At 36.7% G+C, this 24,397-nt stretch overlaps 1 protein-coding gene across 1 annotated transcript; it reads right to left on the reverse strand.

Annotated features, from left to right (window-relative positions):
- Positions 1 to 1,484: 1,484 nt before the first annotated feature.
- LOC132546986 (uncharacterized) lies at positions 1,485 to 24,076 on the reverse strand. Its single transcript, XM_060210721.1, has 5 exons — positions 23,845 to 24,076; positions 9,827 to 10,058; positions 6,816 to 6,895; positions 4,514 to 4,531; positions 1,485 to 2,254 (listed from the first exon to the last, which is right to left on the reverse strand). The coding sequence occupies exons 1-5, from the start codon at positions 24,074 to 24,076 to the stop codon at positions 1,485 to 1,487; spliced, it is 1,332 nt and encodes a 443-aa protein (XP_060066704.1).
- Positions 24,077 to 24,397: the final 321 nt, after the last annotated feature.

Genomic DNA, 24,397 nt, shown 5'->3' on the forward strand with positions numbered 1-24,397 from the left:
ACAGTTTAATATCAACTAACTCAGTTAAGATCCACATAATCAGGTATATGATGTTTTGTCCTGACATTTTCTATAAACTTTATATAATTGTCACTATAATCTTACTTATGTATCTACCGTCACAAATAACACATAATCAGATTTACATAATATACTCCCAGAAAATGTTAACATAGATCAAAAATACAACTGAAGAGTTTTTGGTGTGAAGACTGTATAGCTGTTAACACAGACTTATAATTATAAAATTTAGACCTGAAAAAACGACATGTTCAGGTTTGTTTAAATTCATAAATGGGTTTTTTTTCTTTAAACCACAAACTTGTAACAAAATCTAGTCCTGGACACCGTCATGTTCACGTTTGCATAAATATACAAATGAATGGGTTTAGCGTTAAGACAGTGTGTTCCTTAACACCACAAAACACCACATACTTAGAATATTTCTTGTTTTGACAATGTCATGTTTTCATGGGTAAAATGTTTAGCGTTAAGGCTATGTAGCCTTTTTCACTTATATCTATGGGTCGTTTAGTTAACAAGAAAGCATCTATCAAATACAAAAACATCTTGTTTGTATAGAACAACCAGTTAGAGAATTAACAGTCACTCCGTCCCGTTATTGGACACATGGACACCATTTTAAAATGGGAACAGAACAGTATGAAAAAAAATAACTCCTGTCGATATAGCTTAACTTAAAGCACTATACACTTAGCTGTGATTGACCACGAGATGGTGGTCAAACTTGGCTGTGAAGGATCACGAGACGATGGTCAAACTTGGCTGTGAATGACCATCTCATGGTCAAACTAAAAACATCATAAACCTATTTTGAAAACGAAACACTTTAAGAGAGCTTAATAAATGCCCAAAAATAACTGGGAAGCGTTGTATATTGAAGAAAACAAAATGAAGCAAAGGTCTGGTTTGGTCGTCATTAAAATGATGGAAGGGAAGAGCAAACAAGAGCCACAGATAATAGTATATATAATCATGTTGTTTTAAACTAATTGACAGATAGAGATGTCAGTCCTGGTGTAACATTAAAACATCTGTTCATTTTATCTATCGAGAACCAGGTCCTGACAAAGAATAATTAAAGTCATTTTGCACACAAAAAATGTTTCAAGTGTAACCGTCTCTGTTCACCAATTTGATTGTCATGTGTACACTTTACAAAGAACATCTTTTCTGTGTTGTTACCTATATGTCAGACATTTTTAACTCGTGCTGTGATATGCAATTCTAATATCTTCTGTCTTCTAATATCTTTAGTTTCTGGTGCGATTCAACATATCTCTTAAACACACATTTATCGTATACGTTCGCAGACCCATACACACTGAACACACTCATTAAAGAAGCATTCATCCATGTACATGTATAATTTACTCTAAAACAGACACGTGATTTTTTTATCCAAACCAAATGTTCAACAGACCTGCAATGTAATTGAAATTGTGATACTGAATTCTAATCATTTATTTTTTCCAAAACATATTGCTGAATCCGTTCATTCCGCCTGCATTTCCACCACCACCACCACTTCCGGTGCCACCGCTATTTTGTCCTCCGCCCATCAACCACTGCATAAACATCTGTTGGAATCGTCTGGTCATAGCGCCTTCTCCTCCTCCAAAACCGCCAGCTCCGCCTCCAGCTCCCCATCCTGCATCAGCGCCCCAGCCGCCTCCCATTCCCCAGTCTCCTCCTCTTCCTCCTCCTCTTCCTCCTCCTCGTCCTTCTCCTCTTCCTGCTCCTCGTCCTTCTCCTCTTCCTTCTCCTCTACCTCCTCCTCTACCTCCTCTTCTTCCTCCACCTCCACCTCCACCACGCTGTCCTTCTCCCCATCCTCCTGCTGATCCACCTCTTCCTCCACTGCCTGATCCTCTAGCTCCTTCCCTACCTCTCGTTCCTCTCATTTCTCCCCAACCACTGTTCCTGCTTCTACCCTCTCCCCACCGCCCGCCATGTTCTGGCGTCTGTGTAGTGGTTTCAGATCTGCTACGCCCGTTAGAACGACTTCGACCAGAAGACATCTGCTCACGTCTGGACGCTGCTGCCTCAGACCTAGATGGAGTATCTGGTGACACGGTGGTATATCCACTGGTTACTCCCCCTCCGAATCCTCCCATGGAACTTCCCCACGCTCCGTACCCCGGGGTCGTGGAGATTGGGTACCCCCATTGGTCCAGCCCTGTACCGCCAGCACCGCCAAAGCCTCCCGCCATCGCACCACCTTCTGCCGCTTCTGTAATTACAAGCAGAATATAACCACTCAATACACGTAATTTATTTGTAAACCTTAAGTATGATTAAAGCGAGAATGTGAAATAATATGAAATGTATTATTTTGTGACACTCCAAGAAAACCAAGATCGCAAAGTATTATGATACTGTGATTAAAAGCTTTTCAAAAATCCTATTACAGTTTTCAGTTAGATTACAATAGCATTGTCTATTCCGAATGTACAGTGGAATATTCAGGACGAGAACGATAATATTTTCTATATCGGTTATTTCGAGCATTCGATATATTTTCTCGAACTCTCGATTTATTTTCTCGAGCGCTCGACATATTATCTTGAGCTCTCGACACATGATATTGTTTGTGTACTAAATGTACCACAAAGAAGAAATCCTTTTTGATAAACATGACGACATTTGTGTTATACTACCTACAGATAAATAGGATTTTGTTAAAAGTATATAAATGATATGTTTAATACCATATGAATACAGAGTATTAATCAATACGGACACACTAATATACACATAAATATATAAATAAATATATTTGTATATTTTGGCTACACATAAATATATATTTTTATATTGTGACTACATAACTACTGTTATAATTGTATAAGTTAGCGAACTGAAATGACATCTGTGCTGTACTGCAGACGCTTTTATTAAAATAACTTCTTATTTCAAACTTAAAATCCAATGAGGACATAAATCCTTGGAAGCAATACCAGTTGTTCCCTAAGAGTCGTTTCCTTCATCGACAACATCCGCTATGTGGTGATTTATACAATATATTAATGACACATTCTCAAGGATTATGTCCAAGAAGTCTGTTTAAATATCGGATATGTCACGCAAACATTCACAATCAATCGTAGAACATTTAACATTTAAAAGGTTGATGAAAATTATGGGAAAGTTTTGTGGTCGCCATTGTGATCTAATTGAGAAATATTCTGTTTTTATTCTATTTCTTTGTGCTTTGATGTTTGATGTTCGTAGTTTGTCTGAGATTCCGTTGTTGTATACTTTGTTCTCATTTGTGAGCGTGACAGTACCTACTTGGATTGGCCAAGGTTTACATGGCGGGTGTCGTCGATGAAGCAGAAGGCGCTTACACTTCCGGAACACTTGGTCTTATTCTCTTTGTACTTTTTCAGGAGTTCCGTGTTAAACTTTCTTTTGTTCATTTTTGCCCTAGTTTTATTGAATCCTAGTTTGGATTATGATTATGTTTACATGTTTGTATTTTATTTATGTTTTTGATTGATAAGGGCCATTTGATAATTTGTCACACATAGTATGTATGTATAAGATCTCCTACTAACAATTAAAAACAAAAATAGATGTCTTTGTATATTTGATAATATATAGACTCTTATGTACCAAAATCAGGCATGGCACACTGTATATCATAGAATCTCTCGGTGACAATTGATTAAAATAACAAGGGTAGAAAAACCGTTTCACAAACAATAATAAACTATGAATATGTTACATATAATCAACAAGTCCGTGCTTATTGAAATAAAACTGTTTTTTTTTTATAAATAAAATGCTGTTTGCTATTTAGACGTGCTAGTTCATATTTGTCGTACTTCTTTGAATATTACCGTAAAAGTATAGAAATATATTTCTAATTATCGGAAAATGTGATGATATGTTGAAGTCTATGTATAAAAATAAATTGCATAATTTCGTTACAAGGCAAGCAAAAGCTGCATATCAATACAACAACAAAGCAACAAGCATTATCCATATATAGCAGAGATATGATAAAGGCAACACGTTCATTACACAAACCGAAACAGGCAACCATTATAGAGTAAAGCAAACACGTTCATTACACAAACCAAAACAAGCAACCAATATGTGATATAGCAAATATATATTTAAAGCACAAGCCAATTCAAGCAACGATTTGATGTGATGATAAGCATAATGTTTAAAGAAAAAGCATGCATTTTGCTTGAGTTTCGAAGCGACAGTCTTCAATAAAAATGAAATATATTAAGTAGTTAGTTCTTTAAAAAGCGGCATATTTAATTACTGTTGTGCAAAATGTCAGTGATGTTCATCAAAAAATGATATCTAATGATCCAAAGCTGCTAGATTTTAATTGTTAATTTGCTTTTATGGTGAAATGACATATTTCAAATATTGCCAATAGGAAGATTTGATATGAAGCCACAGACTGTCGATTTGAAAAACTCATCGCATACATATTTAACAAAAAAGAATCAAAACTTCTCCCAAGTACCTCCAAACTCTGGTCTTTCTGTAAACAACAAATGTGGTAAGAATTACTGGCATATTCCGTGTAGATTTTATTACAGATGTAAGGCATTACCTTTGTCTTACGACATTTATAAACTTGTGTATGATATGACAATCAGGAAAGGCTTTCAAGATGTTTGTACGATGTCATAATGGATTTACGTACACAAAATAAAATATTGGCCATTGTGGCCCTTCAACAGCAATGACATATGATAATTTTACATCACTGAATTGGGCGCAAAAAGCAGCGCCAAGACAGCAAAAAAATGATTAATCAAATACGTTTGTGGGCATCATTTATGCGGCCCTCTGTCCTCAAACATGCAATACAATGACATGTTATGGTGATTAAACAGGGAAAATAGTAACGATAGCACCATAATAATGTGTATATGAAGGTGGACGTATAGGAAATCCCACTGAAAGGAAGGAAGGAGTAAAGTGGTCGAGTATAAAGGATAAGACATATAAAGAAAGAGGAGTTGGGGAGGGTGAGGATACAGTATCCTCCACATGAGAAACGAGGAGGTTAGCGAAGGGCTAGTATAGCGTGCGTAATATTTAACTAGGTCAGGCGTAAACCGTGAACATCTGATAAAGCGTCAGTTACATTCCAAAGTAGCGTGAATTCAATAACGTTAGCCAATCATAGCGTCACCTAAATGACAAATTAACCAATCATAGCGTCATCTCAATGACAAATTAACCAATCATAGCGTCATATCAATGACAAATTAACCAATCATAGCGTCATCTCAATGGCAAATTAACCAATCATAGCGTCATCTCAATGGCAAATTAATCAATCATAGCGTCATATCAATGACAAATTAACCAATCATAGCGTCATCTCAATGGCGAATTAACCAATCATGGCGTCATCTCAATGGCAAATTAACCAATCATAGCGTCATATCAATGACAAATTAACCAATCATAGCGTCATCTAAATGACAAATTGACCAATCATGGCGTCATATCAATGGCAAATTAACCAATCATAGCGTCATCTCAATGACAAATTAACCATTCTTAGCGTTATCTAAATGACAAATTAACCAATCATAGCGTCACCTAAATGACAAATTAACCAATCATAGCGTCATCTCAATGGCAAATTAACCAATCATAGCGTCATATCAATGGCAAATTAACCAATCATAGCGTCATCTCAATAACAAATTAACCATTCTTAGCGTCATCTAAATGACAAATTAACCGACCATAGCGTTGATTCTACAACTGCGTCAACCAATCATAGCTTTAACTGAAAAATTGTCCAATCATATCACATCTCAACAATTTCAACATCCGTCTCTAAGTCAACAGTAACATTAACCCACCACAGCGTCGATAACAGCGTAAACCACATTAGCCAGCTGATCTAGTGGTACATTAGAAAAACTTCATCCAGAATTTTAGTATTTGCTGGGTGATAAATAGCAATGTAACATGTCAAATTTTAATGAAAACTTTATAAATAACAAGCTATTTAAGGTTGCATAAACACGCTCGAAGTTCAGTTTGTAGGTGTTCACTCCTATATAGTACAAAAACTAGTATATAATGTACTTACTGTTTCTGTTGTTTTGCTTAAAAAGTACAAATAAATAAGGTTTTTTTCATGTCTTATCGGTTTCATTTTCTGTATTTAAGTCCACAATACGAGAGATTTCTTATTTTGTATTGTGGTGCATGCACCCATTGAAGTTAGTCTCATGCTGTGTACTTTCCGTTGAGTCTGCGCGTGATCTGGCTCCCTAGGGTGTGACCATGGTATTGTGCCCAGTGCGAGACAGACGCATTATTTACCATGGCGAGTCCATGTGATGTATTGTCATGTAGACTTGTCTCATTTGGGCTACATATATATGGCAAATGGCCTGGAGCATTCTTTTTACAGTTGATTTGCTTTTCAATATGAAAGGCGTTATATTGTTGACAAATATATCTTAATGGTTTGAATTTGTCCCTATGTAACATCTCTTTTTGAAATGCAAAAAAGTAAACTTAAATCAAAATTGGTAACATCTGGTTAAACATTTTTTTCTTTAATATGTGGTAACCTATTTACAGGGTGATTTAACGGTTTGATATGGTCACGTGATAGATAAGAAACTAACAATTTCCATCTATGGGTCACAAAGCCATTGATTTACATACGAGGGGAGATAATTCATCAAAATTTCCGCTATCAGAATTTTAGTGAATAACTTATAGCTATGTAGGCTAGTCTGCGGAAGGGTCGAAGTGTTGTCACATTACCAGAACTATATACTTACCACTGACGGCTGGATCAGCCTGGAGGAACACCGACTTTATGTTGGTCCAGACAGTACTTCTGTTAGTAACAACGGTGGCTCTGTAGATACAAACACAAATAACTAGGATATATTGTCTCTACTCTGTAAAAGGCTAATTCATACCCGACATGTTTGTCATATTTACCGCTCACAAAACACTTGCGCTTTATCTTTAAGGTGTAAAATTTAACGTCCGCACACTTCATAAATAGAATCAATTCCTGATTTCATTTTACATAAAACATACACAATAACTCTGACCATGAGGTAATAACTCTGAAGTCCATGCCTCTCTAGGTATTTACAGCTCTCCTTTATTTTATAGTTATACAGCGCTACTCCAGCATTCAGGGGAAACTGTCAGGGTAAACTGTACAGAGAGTTTGGTAGTTTTAACCAGTCACCACAGGCAAACATCAAGTTTACACAACCTCAGGGTAAACTGTACAGAGAGTTTGGTAGTTTTAACCAGTCACCACAGGACAACATCTAGTTTACACAACCTCAGGGTAAACTGTACAGAGAGTTTGGTAGTTTTAACCAGTCACCACAGGCAAACATCAAGTTTACACAACCTCAGGGTAAACTGTACAGAGAGTTTGGTAGTTTTAACCAGTCACCACAGGACAACATCTAGTTTACACAACCTCAGGGTAAACTGTACAGAGAGTTTGGTAGTTTTAACCAGTCACCACAGGGAAACATCAAGTTTACATAACCTCAGGATAAACTGTACAGAGAGTGTTGGTAGTTTCAACCAGTCACCACAGGCAAGCATCTAGTTTACACAACCAAGGTAAACTATACAGAGAGTTTGGTAGTTTCAACAGGCAAACATCTAGTTTACACAACAAAGGTAAACTGTACAAAGAGTTTGGTAGTTTAAACCAGTCACCACAGGCAAACATCAAGTTTACACAACCTCAGGGTAAACTGTACAGAGAGTTTGGTAGTTTAAACCAGTCACCACAGGCAAACATCAAGTTTACACAACCTCAGGGTAAACTGTACAGAGAGTTTGGTAGTTTAAACCAGTCACCACAGGCAAACATCAAGTTTACATAACCTCAGGATAAACTGTACAGAGAGTATGGTAGTTTTAACCAGGCACAACAGGGAAACATCAAGTTTACATAACCTCAGGGTAAACTGTACAGAGAGTTTGGTAGTTTAAATCAGTCACCACAGGACAACATCTAGTTAACACAGCCTCAGGGTAAACTGTACAGAGAGTTTGGTAGTTTAAACCAGTCACCACAGGCAAACATCAAGTTTACACAACCTCAGGGTAAACTGTACAGAGAGTTTGGTAGTTTAAACCAGTCACCACAGGCAAACATCAAGTTTACACAACCTCAGGGTAAACTGTACAGAGAGTTTGGTAGTTTAAACCAGTCACCACAGGCAAACATCAAGTTTACATAACCTCAGGATAAACTGTACAGAGAGTATGGTAGTTTTAACCAGGCACAACAGGGAAACATCAAGTTTACATAACCTCAGGGTAAACTGTACAGAGAGTATGGTAGTTTAAATCAGTCACCACAGGACAACATCTAGTTAACACAGCCTCAGGGTAAACTGTACAGAGAGTGTTGGTAGTTTAAACCAGTCACCACAGGACAACATCTAGTTAACACAGCCTCAGGGTAAACTGTACAGAGAGTATGGTAGTTTTAACCAGTCACAACAGGGAAACATCAAGTTTACATAACCTCAGGGTAAACTGTACAGAGAGTATGGTAGTTTAAATCAGTCACCACAGGACAACATCTAGTTAACACAGCCTCAGGGTAAACTGTACAGAGAGTTTGGTAGTTTAAACCAGTCACCACAGGCAAACATCAAGTTTACACAACCTCAGGGTAAACTGTACAGAGAGTGTTGGTAGTTTTAACCAGTCACCACAGGACAACATCTAGTTAACACAGCCTCAGGGTAAACTGTACAGAGAGTATGGTAGTTTTAACCAGTCACAACAGGGAAACATCAAGTTTACATAACCTCAGGGTAAACTGTACAGAGAGTTTGGTAGTTTAAACCAGTCACCACAGGCAAACATCAAGTTTACATAACCTCAGGATAAACTGTACAGAGAGTATGGTAGTTTAAACCAGTCACCACAGGACAACATCTAGTTTACACAACCAAGGTAAACTCTCCTCGGCAAAAGTGGGTACATGTTCTTCTTAAAGAACCATTCGGAAATATAAGAAACCAAATCAGTTTTATCATAACTGGATTTTTCAAAAACATTATTTCTATAACGGGATTTTTATTAACTTAATTACTATACGTCAATAGATAATTAGGATGAAAAAGTAATTACCGATAATTAGAATGTGTAACTGGTGTAATTTAGATGTCAGAGGTGATCAGTTTTATGTTTACGTTGTACTCAATGATTTTTACACCAAAGAATCATTTATTGATCGAGTTATTTCCCTTTGGTATTATATGTTGGAGTAAGATAACATGGTAAATTCATTTTTTTGCAACATCTGTTGATTTTGATAATTAATCATTGATTATTTTTACCACCAAAGCTGTAAGAACCCACCTACACTGTTCATGTGTCACTGTATACGTGTAGATCTAACCGTACGTGTTTATTGATCTGCTTTAAACACTTTGTAAATGATAAACACAATGTCATTTTCACAAAATACACGACATTTTGTATTTTACATGTTTCCATGGTTTGTTTGTGATTTAGACTCAAGTTGAGAATATATGTTACCTAACACATTATATCTTTGATAGATGTTGGAATCAGGGCCATAATACGTTGCTGCATACATCACGCATTTGAATGGTGCAAAAGTAAGGAACATTTCATATTGCTTTTTTGTTTGTTTGTTGGTTTTGGGTTTATATATATATATATATTTCCTGTGTCTTACTCTGAAATAGGTAAGAATAAAAACAATCTTTGACTGATTCTCAAATGAAAATCCGAAAGATAATTGTTGGGTGTGTTAGTTACTTACATGAACTGCATATGATCAGCTGAGGTAAATGCAGGTGCGTACCAGTCCACAGTTATGTGAGACTTCCATTTGCTATCTGTATGTGTGGCAGCGTCGCCAGGAAACGAACAAAACATTGTCTTTACATCCGTTGCTCCATTAGCAAAAAACTTTCCCGTCGGCATGTCCATCAGTGAATCTTCGGCCGCCATTAACATAAATCCTTTAAATGGGGCACCGCCATGAATTGTCACTGCAACAGGAAACAATGCTGTTACTGGTAAATAGATCTTTCAAACTTTCAGGTGTTTCATTCACTATCGTATACTTTGTCTCAACGTTTTACTACTATTGCGTTGCAGACTCTAAACATTATGACTACAGAGCATGTTATTTTTTTTTAAAAAAAAAAAGAAAAAACACCATGAATTAAAGTAACGGAATTACCGACAGATGGACATCAGTATACATTAAAGTAACGGAATGACGGACAGACCGACATCAGTATACATTAAAGTAACGGAATGACGGACAGACGGACATCAGTATACATTAAAGTAACGGAATGACGGACAGACGGGTATCAGTATACATTAAAGTAACGGAATGGTGGACAGACGGATATCAGTATACATTAAAGTAACGGAATGGTGGACAGACGGATATCAGTATATTCATCACTACATGATTATACAATTCTATTATTCTACTATAGATATCAATATTCTGTCATTCTAAAGAAAATTATCAATAATATAGAACAAATTATTAAAATTATGATAAAAAGCATACACGCCGCAGTAGAACTGAAAGTCTACAAACCACTAATTATATTCTCTTATTGTACATATATCCGAAAGTGTAATCATTTATAAACACCTAAAATTGATGACATAAATATCCTGACAAACATGATATCACAGAAATGATATCTCGACTTAGTGTTACAAACGACCATACTACGACTGTATCATAATTTAGAATTAATATCATATGTATCACAGAAATTATCTCAGGATTCTAGATTTGCCGGAAGGAAATAATTAATTAAAACAGTGTAACGAATGTACAAGTGTAAGCGAGAAAACGCATCAATTACCCCCCACTTTATGTAGTGGATAAATTCTCATCCCCTAGCCTCATAGTCAAAGAACCATCCCCTAGCCTCATAGACGAAGAACCATCCCCTAGCCTCATGGACAAATTCTCATCCCCTAGCCTCTTAGACAAATTCTCATCCCCTAGCCTCATGGACAAATTCTCATCCCCTAGCCTCGTGGACAAATTCTCATCCCCTAGCCTCATGGACAAATTCTCATCCCCTAGCCTCATGGACAAATTCTCATCCCCTAGCCTCATGGACAAATTCTCATCCCCTAGCCTCATGGACAAATTCTCATCCCCTAGCCTCATGGACAAATTCTCAAAGACTCATCCCCTAGCCTCATGGACAAAGAATCATCTCATGGACAAATTATCATCCCCTAGCCTCATGGACAAATTCTCATCCCCTTGCCTCATGGACAAATTCTCATCCCCTAGCCTCATGGACAAAGAATCATCCCCTTGCCTCATGGACAAATTCTCATCCCCTAGCCTCATGGACAAAGAATCATCCCCTAGCCTCATGGACAAAGAATCATCCCCTAGCCTCATGGACAAATTCTCATCCCCTAGCCTCATGGACAAAGAATCATCCCCTAGCCTCATGGACAAATTCTCATCCCCTAGCCTCATGGACAAAGAATCATCCCCTAGCCTCATGGACAAAGAATCATCCCCTAGCCTCATGGACAAAGAATCATCCCCTAGCCTCATGGACAAAGAATCATCCCCTAGCCTCGTGGACAAATTCTCATCCCCTAGCCTCATGGACAAAGAATAATCCCCTAGCCTCGTGGACAAATTCTCATCCCCTAGCCTCATGGACAAAATATCATCCCCTAGCCTCATGGACAAAGAATCATCCCCTAGCCTCATGGACAAAGAATCATCCCCTAGCCTCATGGACAAAGAATCATCCCCTAGCCTCATGGACAAATTCTCATCCCCTAGCCTCATGGACAAAGAATCATCCCCTAGCCTCATGGACAAAGAATCATCCCCTAGCCTCATGGACAAATTCTCATCCCCTAGCCTCATGGACAAATTCTCATCCCCTAGCCTCATGGACAAAGAATCATCCCCTAGCCTCATGGACAAAGAATCATCCCCTATCATCCCCTAGCCTCATGGACAAAGAATCATCCCCTAGCCTCATGGACAAATTCTCATCCCCTAGCCTCATGGACAAAGAATCATCCCCTAGCCTCATGGACAAATTCTCATCCCCTAGCCTCGTGGACAAATTCTTACCCCCTAGCCTCATGGACAAATTCTCATCCCCTAGCCTCATGGACAAATTCTCATCCCCTAGCCTCATGGACAAATTCTCATCCCCTAGCCTCATGGACAAAGAATCATCCCCTAGCCTCATGGACAAAGAATCATCCCCTAGCCTCATGGACAAATTCTCAAGAATCATCCCCTAGCCTCATGGACAAAGAATCATCCCCTAGCCTCATGGACAAAGAATCATCCCCTAGCCTCATGGACAAAGAATCATCCCCTAGCCTCATGGACAAAGAATCATCCCCTAGCCTCATGGACAAAGAATCATCCCCTAGCCTCATGGACAAAGAATAATCCCCTAGCCTCATAGACGAAGAACCATCCCCTAGCCTCATGGACAAATTCACATCCCCTAGCCTCATGGACAAAGAATCATCCCCTAGCCTCATGGACAAAGAATCATCCCCTAGCCTCATGGACAAAGAATCATCCCCTAGCCTCATGGACAAATTCTCATCCCCTAGCCTCATGGACAAAGAATCATCCCCTAGCCTCATGGACAAAGAATCATCCCCTAGCCTCATGGACAAAGAATCATCCCCTAGCCTCATGGACAAAGAATCATCCCCTAGCCTCATGGACAAAGAATCATCCCCTAGCCTCATGGACAAAGAATCATCCCCTAGCCTCATGGACAAATTCTCATCCCCTAGCCTCATGGACAAATTCTCATCCCCTAGCCTCATAGACAAAGAACCATCCCCTAGCCTCATGAACAAATTCTCATCCCCTAGCCTCATGGACAAATTCATCAAATTATCATCCCCCCAAAGAATCATCCCCTAGACAAATCCCCTAGCCTCTCCCCTAGCCTCATGGACAAAGAATCATCCCCTAGCCTCGTGGACAAAGAATCATCCCCTAGCCTCATGGACAAAATATCATCCCCTAGCCTCGTGGACAAAATATCATCCCCTAGCCTCGTGGACAAAGAATCATCCCCTAGCCTCATGGACAAATTCTCATCCCCTAGCCTCGTGGACAAAGAATCATCCCCTAGCCTCGAGGACATAGAATCATCCCCTAGCCTCGTGGACAAAGAATCATCCCCTAGCCTCGAGGACAAAGAATCATCCCCCAGCCTCATGGACAAATTCTCATCCCCTAGCCTCATGGACAAATTCTCATCCCCTAGCCTCATGGACAAAGAATCATCCCCTAGCCTCATGGACAAAGAATCATCCCCTTGCCTCATGGACAAATTCTCATCCCCTAGCCTCATGGACAAAGATCATCCCATAGCCCTAGCCTCATGGACAAATTCTCATCCCCTAGCCTCTAGCCTGTGACAAATTCAAAGAATCAATGTAAAAAAGAATGAAAATTAATAGAATATATCCTCAAAGCCACGACATCAGACATGTTTAGTTTCCGAACAGTCAGGTGTTTACCAGATAAACAAAGGTTAAGGACGACAATGTCAGCTATACGCTACCCATCTAACTTCCGAGGTTTGTCGTTACCTGCTGGTGACGTTTTAATTCATTCGAATAGTGACACGTTTAAGAATATTTACACACGTATATGACATTGTTGGGAAAATATCACATTTATGCAAATAACGGAATGTATATGATTATGGGGTTAGTGCACATCCACATCTAGACTTTTCTCTCGATCGCTTTGGATTTCCATTTGTCTCTTAGTCTTAGGTTTAAAATTTGGGCCATTAACATCACTGACGAATCCTAGAACGACAAACAATCTGTGTAATGTAGAGAGTTGGCTTTCGTACATAACTACAAATTTCTGTTAGAAGGTATAGCTCCTCCTGTCATCTGTATACACTAAGTATTAGATTGTTATTCCTTCGTTACATGGACAAGGTGTAAGAAAACCAAATGTCTTCCCCACTGACAGATTCTGAATTTTTTTTTTAACATTTCACTTTTTCATTAAAGAGAAAAATACATGGAATTACTTATTAATGACGTCACAATGTTGTTATAACACCAGCGTCTTGGATAAGCTTAAAGACTTGTGAGATATGGGTGTCTTCCACGGCTGAATAAACCAGTTATGTGTGACATGTTTAGTTATAGCAGAGACCAATAGCCCCACCCCGCCCACTATTATTACCATGACGTCCCACGTGCTCGGTCTCTGTCGATTTAGGATAGCTTTTTCGTTATATGCATTTCCCGCGTACATGTTGGATGTTTACTTTGGTTCTGTTTTTCACCCCAAATTTTGTCACGGTCCATGGAGTTGCTATAAAATGTACTTGACACGAGGATAATATACGTCATTATTATTGGTTCTGACGTTACAAAGACCGTCATGCTCCATTGCGGATCATTAGTAAACAAGACGATGACGTCATTACGACAGATCAATATTAACACCTAGGTAGTGCAGTCATCTATGTAAACATGAGGAAATGATAAGTGTGTGTTCTGACTGAAAAAACACTACGGATTGTGTAAACCACTTAAATACTGCAATGATAAAATAATAAACGACGAAAATACTTAAAATATTTACCTTACGATGTCATATGCTACCATAGATTTATGAAAAAGTATGTAAAATTCAACAAAGAAAATACCGATATGTAAACAAAATCGTATTTAAAATTCGACGAATCTAGGAAAAACATGAACAAAGGAAAGATTTACATAGAGCCTCCTCAATAAAGAGAATCGACAAATCTAGGGGACTTAAATCCGACAGCAGCGAGGAAAGGAATATGAATGCGTTCTCCTCACAATGATAAACAACTTACACACACCATCATGTTCAATAAAATGTAAAGACATGTCTTATTCTTTCTTTCTCCTTAATCTTTCTTAGTCAAACGTATGATGTTTGTTGTGTGTGTTACATACCATTTCAGTATACCGAATACTCCACTGACAATATTTATCACCAGTTATAATATCTTGACACATAATGAATTTGTACCGTATAATTGTGTTTGTTTCGCCACAAAATCAATCTATGGTCTCAAGAAGGAGTATCGAACAATATTAACAACAATGTACAGAATATTTTAATGTTGTATATAAGACGCTATGAATATTTTACTGTTGTATATAAGACGCTATGAATATTTTACTGTTGTTTATCACATAACCGACCCGTTTTCCCATGTCATACGCCCATGTCATAATAATGGTAATACACATGTGTAATAAAGGTTTGGGGTCCGCTGATTGGTCAAAACCGTGTGAACGTATTCAAACGCCCGCGCGCGTACTACTTTTATCTACTACGACAACAAACCGTAGTAAAATATGGCTGACCAGATCAACATTGGCGACACAGTTTTTATTGATAAGAAGGGAACTGGTGTGGTGAAGGAGATAATACCATGGGGTTTGCTGTATTTTATAATGTTGAATTGTGTGGAATTGACTTTCAAATTGAGCTTGAGCGCGATCGTATTGAAAAGGTGGTAGATCCCTCCCAACAGCAGACGACCGCTCCGGATGGCGGTCCTGTTGCCCCTGAACCAAGTCGTTTCGTTTCAATGAGAGAAGATGAGGTACAGGATCAATTAAACAAGAATACGTTGAGCAAAACTTTGTATGACATGAAACTTTTGTATAATTTTTTGAGTTATCAGAAATAAATGAAAAGCTATCATTGAAAGTGACAGTGACTCGCAGTAACTGGAGCAGTTAGGCCGAACCTGATGACCCGTGATGACGAGGCGAGTGATGTCATGTTACCAATATCAAGTGAATTTCCAGAAGATTTTTTTGTGTGATCTTTAAAAGTTATTTTGGCATTTAACAGAATTTAAATACTTTACTTTGTCGATATTATTTTGGAACATAACAATCTCTTATTCAATCATTGAAAAAAGGTACTATTTGCAACACGGATGGATAAAACTATGATTACTGTGCGTTGGTTTTGACCTATATAGAAACAGCTGATTGCATAGTGGAAGTAAATCGTAGTTTTCTGGCGATTTTTCCATTTTAATTGGTTATGTGATAAATAGAATCTTACACTCGTGTCAATGTATTATGGAATTTATTAAACTAGTTCAATAATTTGATATGCCTCGAGCCGATATATAAGACGCTATGAATGTTTTACTGTTGTATATAAGACGCTATGAATATTTTACTGTTGTATATAAGACGCTATGAATATTTTAGTGATGTATATAAGACACTCTGTATATTTTACTGTTGTATATAAGACACTCTGAATATTTTAATGATGTATATAAGACGCTATGAATATTTTAGTGATGTATATAAGACGCTATGAATATTTTAGTGATGTATATAAGACACTCTGTATATTTTACTGTTGTATATAAGACACTCTGAATATTTTAATGATGTATATAAGACGCTATGAATATTTTAATGATGTATATAAGACACTCTGAATATTTTAATGATGTGTATAAGACACTCTGTATATTTTGATAATGTATATAAGACGCTCTGTATATTTTAATGATGTACATAAGACGCTTTCAATATTTTATTGGCGTATATAAGACGCTCTGTATATTTTAATACTGTACTTTAATGATATATTCTATAAGTACTTGGTACCACATTTGGAGGGATAACTGATATAGTTAATGTTCGTTGTTTAATACTAGAAGAGTTGTGTATAAATTAGGATTCTTTATGATTTAGGTCAACTGTGTATATGTAGTACTATAAGTACTATTTCAAAGAGAAATGACAAAACCTCACGAAATACAAAGTTGGTAATTACATATTTTGTCATGATAACACTCACTGATAAGCCTAATTCTTGTGCATTGGCACGCTTATTTTTACGTTAAAGCAAGAGAAAGAAAAGAAACAATTTTAAGACAGGTAAGACATTATTTTAACAATGAACAGGTTAAAATTGGAACCATCATCTGATCTCTCGTCAAATCTAGAAAGTGATATAAGTAAATAAAAAAATAGGAAAATTATGCGGGTCTCATATTATGCACATCAAACGAGTCTATAATTGTCGTGTTTCTAGGTCAGTAAGGATCTGAGGTTAGTCAAGTGAGCTGATATACACACAAAGTAGTTTATTCATATTATTCTGACAACTAACAGTATGAAATATGGCGTCCCTCACATAGTTAATCAAGGGAAAATATTACAAATAGTATTTATTCCTATTATCTTGATGAATGTGTTAACAACATTCTTTCGCTTCACTAAGGACATGATATCACTGTATCTAGTAGTTCTGTAGTTCCATTTCGTTTTGGAACATTTACTATGACTTTAACACTGATTTTTATTTCTTTCGTACAACTTCAGGTTTAGGAACTTTGTTTCTATCATTCGGAACACTTGATTCATCGATTTTACCGTATTTAGAATATCCTTATTTTGAACCTATGATTTTTTTATTTCTTTTTCGGAACACTTAAAACAGGAAGTTTATCGTGTATTTACATATTTTCGGAATATAAACTATGTCTTCATTTTCATTTACATTTTCTAGAAACTATTTCTGGTTAACGTAGTGTGAAGTCGGGGTTAAGTCACTAACCAGGAGATTCTGGAATATGAAAACAAGGATTACTTAAAGTAAGGTGTCCTAAAGTGAGAATTCATGAGATACCAGGATAAACCTGTATAACAAAGGTTAATTAAAGGTTGCTACTTCAGCCTAATGTCTGGGCTGAAGTGACTTACCAGCAGATATATGAAACAACAATTAATAAGTGGTTGCTGGTAGAGGAAAATTTCTCTCGTGATTTATGACTCTGGTTTCAGTAATTGTAGTACATGGGATATAGCAACATGGACGTCGTTTTTCAGTGTGGAGCGTCTGTAAGGTGGTAATATTAATGGCGTGTGGTACATGTAGAATGACACACATACAATGGTGGACACCTTGTTTCTTATCATCTGCCATGTCTCTGAATGATTGACAGTCCTCGGGTCACGTGTCGTCTAAGACATGATTATTAGTACCCGGTGGCTATTTCGGTAATCTTGACTTTGTTGAAGGAACACAATTACAACATTATGTTTCCGGCTGTGGTATTACTATAGATTTCAGATATTATATGTACAAACTTTATTAGTGAATCATCGCAAAAATATAAGTTTGAAACAAATAAAGAAGCTCGAAAAACGAATAAAAATTAATATTTTCATCATTAAAGTACAAAAGGTTAAAACATATTCTTTCTTACTTGTAAGTTTAATTGTCAGCAGAAATGACTGATTCTTTGGCAGTTCTATAACCTTGTGTTCCGAGAAATAGCAATATAACCGTATTACATGGCTGTCATATTAGGAATGACCATTATATATAGATATATAGGTATTAGTAGGGTCAAATTGAGGACATACATTGTCCTATTACTTTACGAGACATTTACTAATCAGATACCAATGTCCCTGTCACATCCAATCACTACCGTCTGTATAGTAACACAAGAATGGCTTACTTACACACGACTTTCATAGTCTTTTAGCAGGATAATGAGTATCAAGATATTATTATAACGCAGTATAGTGAAAAGTTACATAAACTATTCCCCACAGCGAAATCTTTGGCCGAAAATTTTACTGGAACATACGAGGAGAATAATGTATGATAAAGTTATGAAATAATGTTGCGAGAGATACATGCAGATATACTGGAATATTACGTTAATTTAAGACTATGCTTCCATATAGGGAAGTAATAACGATATAGACGTACTGACGAACTATTATACAAAATGGTTATGTAATTCCTCAGTCGCTACACTTTCAACATTTTAACCCCTTAACGTCACCGAGTTGTAGAATATCGAAACAACCTAATCATATAGGTTACTTCATCAATTGGCTCTACTCCATCTAATTCTAAATTTTCATCGACTGGTGTTATTCCCTTGTGTGAATTTTGTACAAATTTTACAACCAACAATCAAAGAATCAGAGAGCGTGCAAACAAGTTTTTAATGAACTGAAGATTAAATTTTTACACTGATGTGAGAGAGAAGTATCCAAAACTACATTCACTAAGGGGTATTTTCTTCACCATATGTACGTGACTCTGTTAAGACTCTGGTCCACATTTTTTGTGTATATGATACCTGCTGCTAATTAAGTCATAGTGTTTCCCGGTATCACATCCTTAACCATCGACCAACTTACTCTACTTGTTTATCTATATAAAGATTAATTATAGGGCCAGTGCATCTCCCCAAATAGATTTGGATATTTCCTTCGGTCAATTTTGAGTTTATCAAGTTGACTCCTAGCTTCAAACTTTATGTCTTTAGCATCACATACGAGACGGATAAAACACTTGTATGTTGAAGTTAAATTCAGTACGTGGCTATACTGCATCGAATTTTTAATTTGTACCCACAGAAGATAATTACACGTGTGTCTGTTAATCTTAAGACCTGCTATTTAGAAATCCGACGATATCTGTTTTTAATGACAAGAAAAACATTTAAGAAAGATCAGAGATAAGCCATGAACATTAGACGACACGATTAGGATGACAGTGTAGCCATTATGTAATGACACCACGTTTGACATGTGCACCTTAGACAAAAAGGCAGGTCATGAATCGTGTTTAGTGCTGTCAACGCCAAATGTCTATAAATAGTAACAACGGTACACGCTCTCCGTGGTTCATTCACACGAACTTTTTCCTGTATAGTCTATAATTAATTAATGACAATATATTGAAATGCATTTTTACTCTCCTGCATTAGAGGATGAGAAGTGCATTTCCTTGTTCTGTAATATAAGGGAAAGAGTCAGAAGACAACCTCTATTTCCGCTACACCACATGCTAATCTTAGTCACAGTGTTACTTTCGTCAGTTTCTCCGCTTTGTCATAATGCTGAAACCTGAGAGTACAGTAACGTGTATTTTGAAGCTGTATCTGTTCAGTGTATGTAATGACGAATATAAGACTAGGCGAAAATTGATAATTTTATATTAAGATGAAAAAAGACCTCAGCGATTGTTTCCCTCTAAACAGTGTTAATTATCTTATAAAATAATGCACGCGCTACTGTGATATCCTGTGGACACCTGTTAGATGACTTCGTGAAGAACTCTGAATGACGGCACAAAGACTAACTAATTAATATCGCCATTTTTATATTAAGGGCATGTAATTAATTAAATATGATGGTGACACTTCATGTGTACCTTAATGTAATTGTGTGATATTTATGCCTAAAACTATCATAGTAATTATTACATATATGATTAAGATATGAATATTTATGTGGTGTTATGAGAGGCAGAGATAGAATGTATCAGCCCAATATGCCATGAGTCAGCCTTCATTATAAAAACGAAAAAATCCCTAACCCAATATCTAACACGTTTACAGGGAAAACAATCAAAGTGGCCACGCGGAAGGTTATCCTCGGCTAAACAGGTTCTTAAGTCCTCGTGAAATTAAGTCTATTGTTAATTTGTTAAGAAATCGTGATTTTTGTTGTAATTAAATGACAGGAAACACGTGACACTTTAGAAGTGTTTCTCTATTTTCTTAGTAATCTTACTTTTGTATCGTAATTGGGCGATTTTATGCCTTTTTACTAACGGTACTACTTTCACCACTTAAATATCAATGTACGAAGTGGTCACGTGTAATTGTTTCAGACGTCAGGATTAACTCACTTCCATTAAACAATATACCAAATTATATAAAAAAAATACAATGACAAGTTTCAAGGAATACTTGGAACTCACCCAAGATAAATTTGACTTGTACAAAATGAATTCATTTTCGACATGCAAGTGGCTCAAAGTCAAAGAATATATTTCATCTGGAAAACTGGACACCATAAGCCAGCAGTTAGAGTTGTGTCTTATGATAGGTTAGGAACGTCTACTACACATAGATGTCAAGGTGGAACTTTGTCGTGACACATACCAATAACAACGGACACTTGTACCATTAATGTCCTAACATCCGTACCGTTACATGTAACATGGATACGACATGTGTGGAGACGCTGTGTTATATATCCTCTCACACGTGTTACTGCTCTAAAAATATGATCCAAACATATATGTCATTTGAAAACTTTGTACTTACAACTCCTCACACGAGTATTTCAGTTCTTGATTAATAACTAAAAGTCTTATCATCTCACTCAATAGATGAAACAATTCAAAACAAACCGAACTTATTCAAGCTCCTTTTATTAACAATCATTGAGCTCTTTTCATGCTACCATCAGTAAACAGTAATCTTCATCAGAATGGCTTCTTTTAAATACAATAAATGGTGAGATAACCTTTTCATTCATCTCTTATTTTAAAGAAATGCCTCTTTTGCAATCTATAACTTTGATAATATGTACATGGAACAGCTGTGGTATGTGTTCCTATCGCTGTTAGAATATTAAGCTGACATTGATACCTGGAGTTTGTAACATTTTGATAATTATATATAAAGAGGTATATTCCGCATCACATATTTGTCTAAGAACAACATAGTACAATTTTGATAGGCAGATACACATCACTGCAAGGTGAACATAAATTATGAGTCTTAAAAAGCAATATTCTTTAATGTTTTGTGCGATCGAGATATAACCTTCTTCCTTCTGAATTTAAAATTTATCAAACCGGTGAAGGTATATACAAGTTAGTGAGTGGTTTGTCTCAATTAAAATGCTACCTTTAGAATGACACATATTTGTAAACACTCTAATCACTTTCCACGCTGTATTTCACAGGGAAATGACTGGCAACATTCCAATTTCATTTCTAAATGTTAAAAAATCACACTGTATAACATTTATTTCCCTCTCCCTCCTTGGTTATGGATTCTTGGTTTATTTCTTGGCTTCCTAATTGTTCACCTGTGGTAACTAAGGTCACTTTGTCCTGTTGTTATGATATAGACGCGACAGAATTCACTATCAGCGATTGTTACAGTTCGTCATTATGTTATGCTAATGTTACCAACTCATTAAGAAAACAACTTACCCAAAACGTTTAGACTTTTTAGTTTAAGTATCGCTTTGTCTGGAAATGTTGGAAATTATCCTTGTTTATATGAATTATCGTGCTACAGTTATCAAGAAGAAATGGATACACTTGATTGTTTACTAAAAAGAAAAAAGTCACCAGTAATTTCTCGACTGATTGGAAGGTCTATCTCTAAAGGAATATCCTTAATTTCTCTTTCTTTAGGTCAAGTGACAACAGCAATAAAAGAACTGTGTACGTTTGTTCACCTGTAGCATGAAGTTTTCAGGCTTATCATCACATAGTGCTTATACAGTTCAGAAAATTCATTTGTTTTATTTATCTATTTATTTTCATCATTTGAGGGTTAAGAGTTCCCAATGTCAGTAGCATGAAATGATATTATAGCAGCAGCCTTTAACACAGTTACATATTTATACATACTGCTAAATTAGAATGTAGATGTCTAGATCAACAACATCCGGTACATCAGTCAGAAAACTAGGCTGTAAATATTTCAAAACCACATCTCAACATCTCAAACATTAAAACCGTGGTACAATTACATCGCTTTTCATCCGCAGGTTACAAAGTCATACTTCTAGGATATGTCTGGTTATCAGTTATAAAGTCATACTTCTAGGATATGTCTGGTTATTAGTTATAAAGTCATACTTCTAGGATATGTCTGATTATCAGTTATAAAGTCATACTTCTAGGATATGTCTGGTTATTAGTTATAAATTCATACTTCTAGGATATGTCTGGTTATCAGTTATAAAGTCATACTTCTAGGATATGTCTGGTTATCAGTTATAAATCATACTTCTAGGATATGTCCTGTTATCAAGTAATGTCAAATAATAGGATCGGTAATGTTACACCTGTAGAACAGTGATAATATTAAACAAAACAAAGCATATTTAGGTCTGAACCGTTTTTTCCGTCACTCTTGGAGATTTTCGATATAACTTCTCACTAAAAACAGCAATATTGATTAAGGTTATGTGCTATATCAGGGCTTAATGATAACATCAACAGAAATGTGTATGTTCCCGTAAGTGACATTATTAAATGGAAGCACAACTTTGTTAATGCGCATAGCACAGTTATGTTAAAAATAGCCGCAAAATGCCAGATACGATAACTACGGTCGTATGAAGAAAACATTATACGTAAAAACTAAACAACATATCACAGAGGCTCGCAGGGGTTACTAATTTTGTCTGACTGCAAAACCTCAGGTTTTAGGCTTCACTCATCTAATTCTCGCGGAAATTCATTTCTTACACAAGGCACAAATATTACACTATAATGATATGTAATGTACAGAAACAGTCCTTCATCTGCCCCTCGCTGAATACAATTACAGCTATATGGAATATATAGTTACGTACTTGAGATGCAATCCCTAACTAAGACACAAGCATGGAACAAAACAATACCACTTAATAGCTACTTTCAGGATTCACTTGTGTGGCTTTATGTACGATCTTTGTGTTAAAACATATTCGCTTTACTGACGGCGGGGGCTATCTGTGATCAAATGTTGGCGGTTTGATTTACTGAATCGTTCAACAATTTGATATAAAAAAATAATCATTATGTGAATTCTGTTGACCGTAATCTTAATACTAAATTTTGATCATTCAGAAAATTGAGAACGGTTACACTTCACAGAAAACTACGAGAACGGTCTCAGATTTAAAATGACTATTTTAGGATATTTTTTCTTGATAACATATATCTAAAACAATACTTACCGGTAATAGGAACATCTGGGTTCCACAGGTTCCGACTTAGGGTAATATTATATGGAGGTTTAACAGTAGAGGGTTGTGCCCTGATGGCTCTTCCTGTGAATGGATGGGTATGTCTTGGAATCATCCTGTAGCAAGCTCTCTCTGGAGCACCGTCCGGGTAGGTAAATATATCACACACCATACCCAACACTAAAATCGCCGAAAAGAAAAGGTTCCCTTTAGATTGTAACATTTTTAAGTATTTATTAAAGGTTAACCCTGCTATAAGTAGTTATCCTCCACGCTGGTCAGCATGGACACCAGAGCTGAGTAGAACTGGAGGTGTATACACTGCACTGCCTACTGATGGTCTTCGTGACAAGTGGACAATCAACAGGTACGTACAATTAAGGCGAGGTAAAATGACAAAATACAGCCTATGAAACTGACAGCAAGGCCCATACACAGAAATACATCGCAGATTTGCATATCTAGTTAATGTATGCCTAGTAGTATTGTCTGAAGTGTTCGGACACTCGTCACTATTAGTATGCCTAAATGACCACCTTTCCGA

This window comes from Ylistrum balloti, unplaced genomic scaffold, assembly GCF_031769215.1.
Source record: "Ylistrum balloti isolate Yb309-2 unplaced genomic scaffold, AGI_CSIRO_Ybal_v1 Utg369926, whole genome shotgun sequence".
Classification (NCBI taxonomy): Eukaryota; Metazoa; Mollusca; class Bivalvia; order Pectinida; family Pectinidae; genus Ylistrum; species Ylistrum balloti.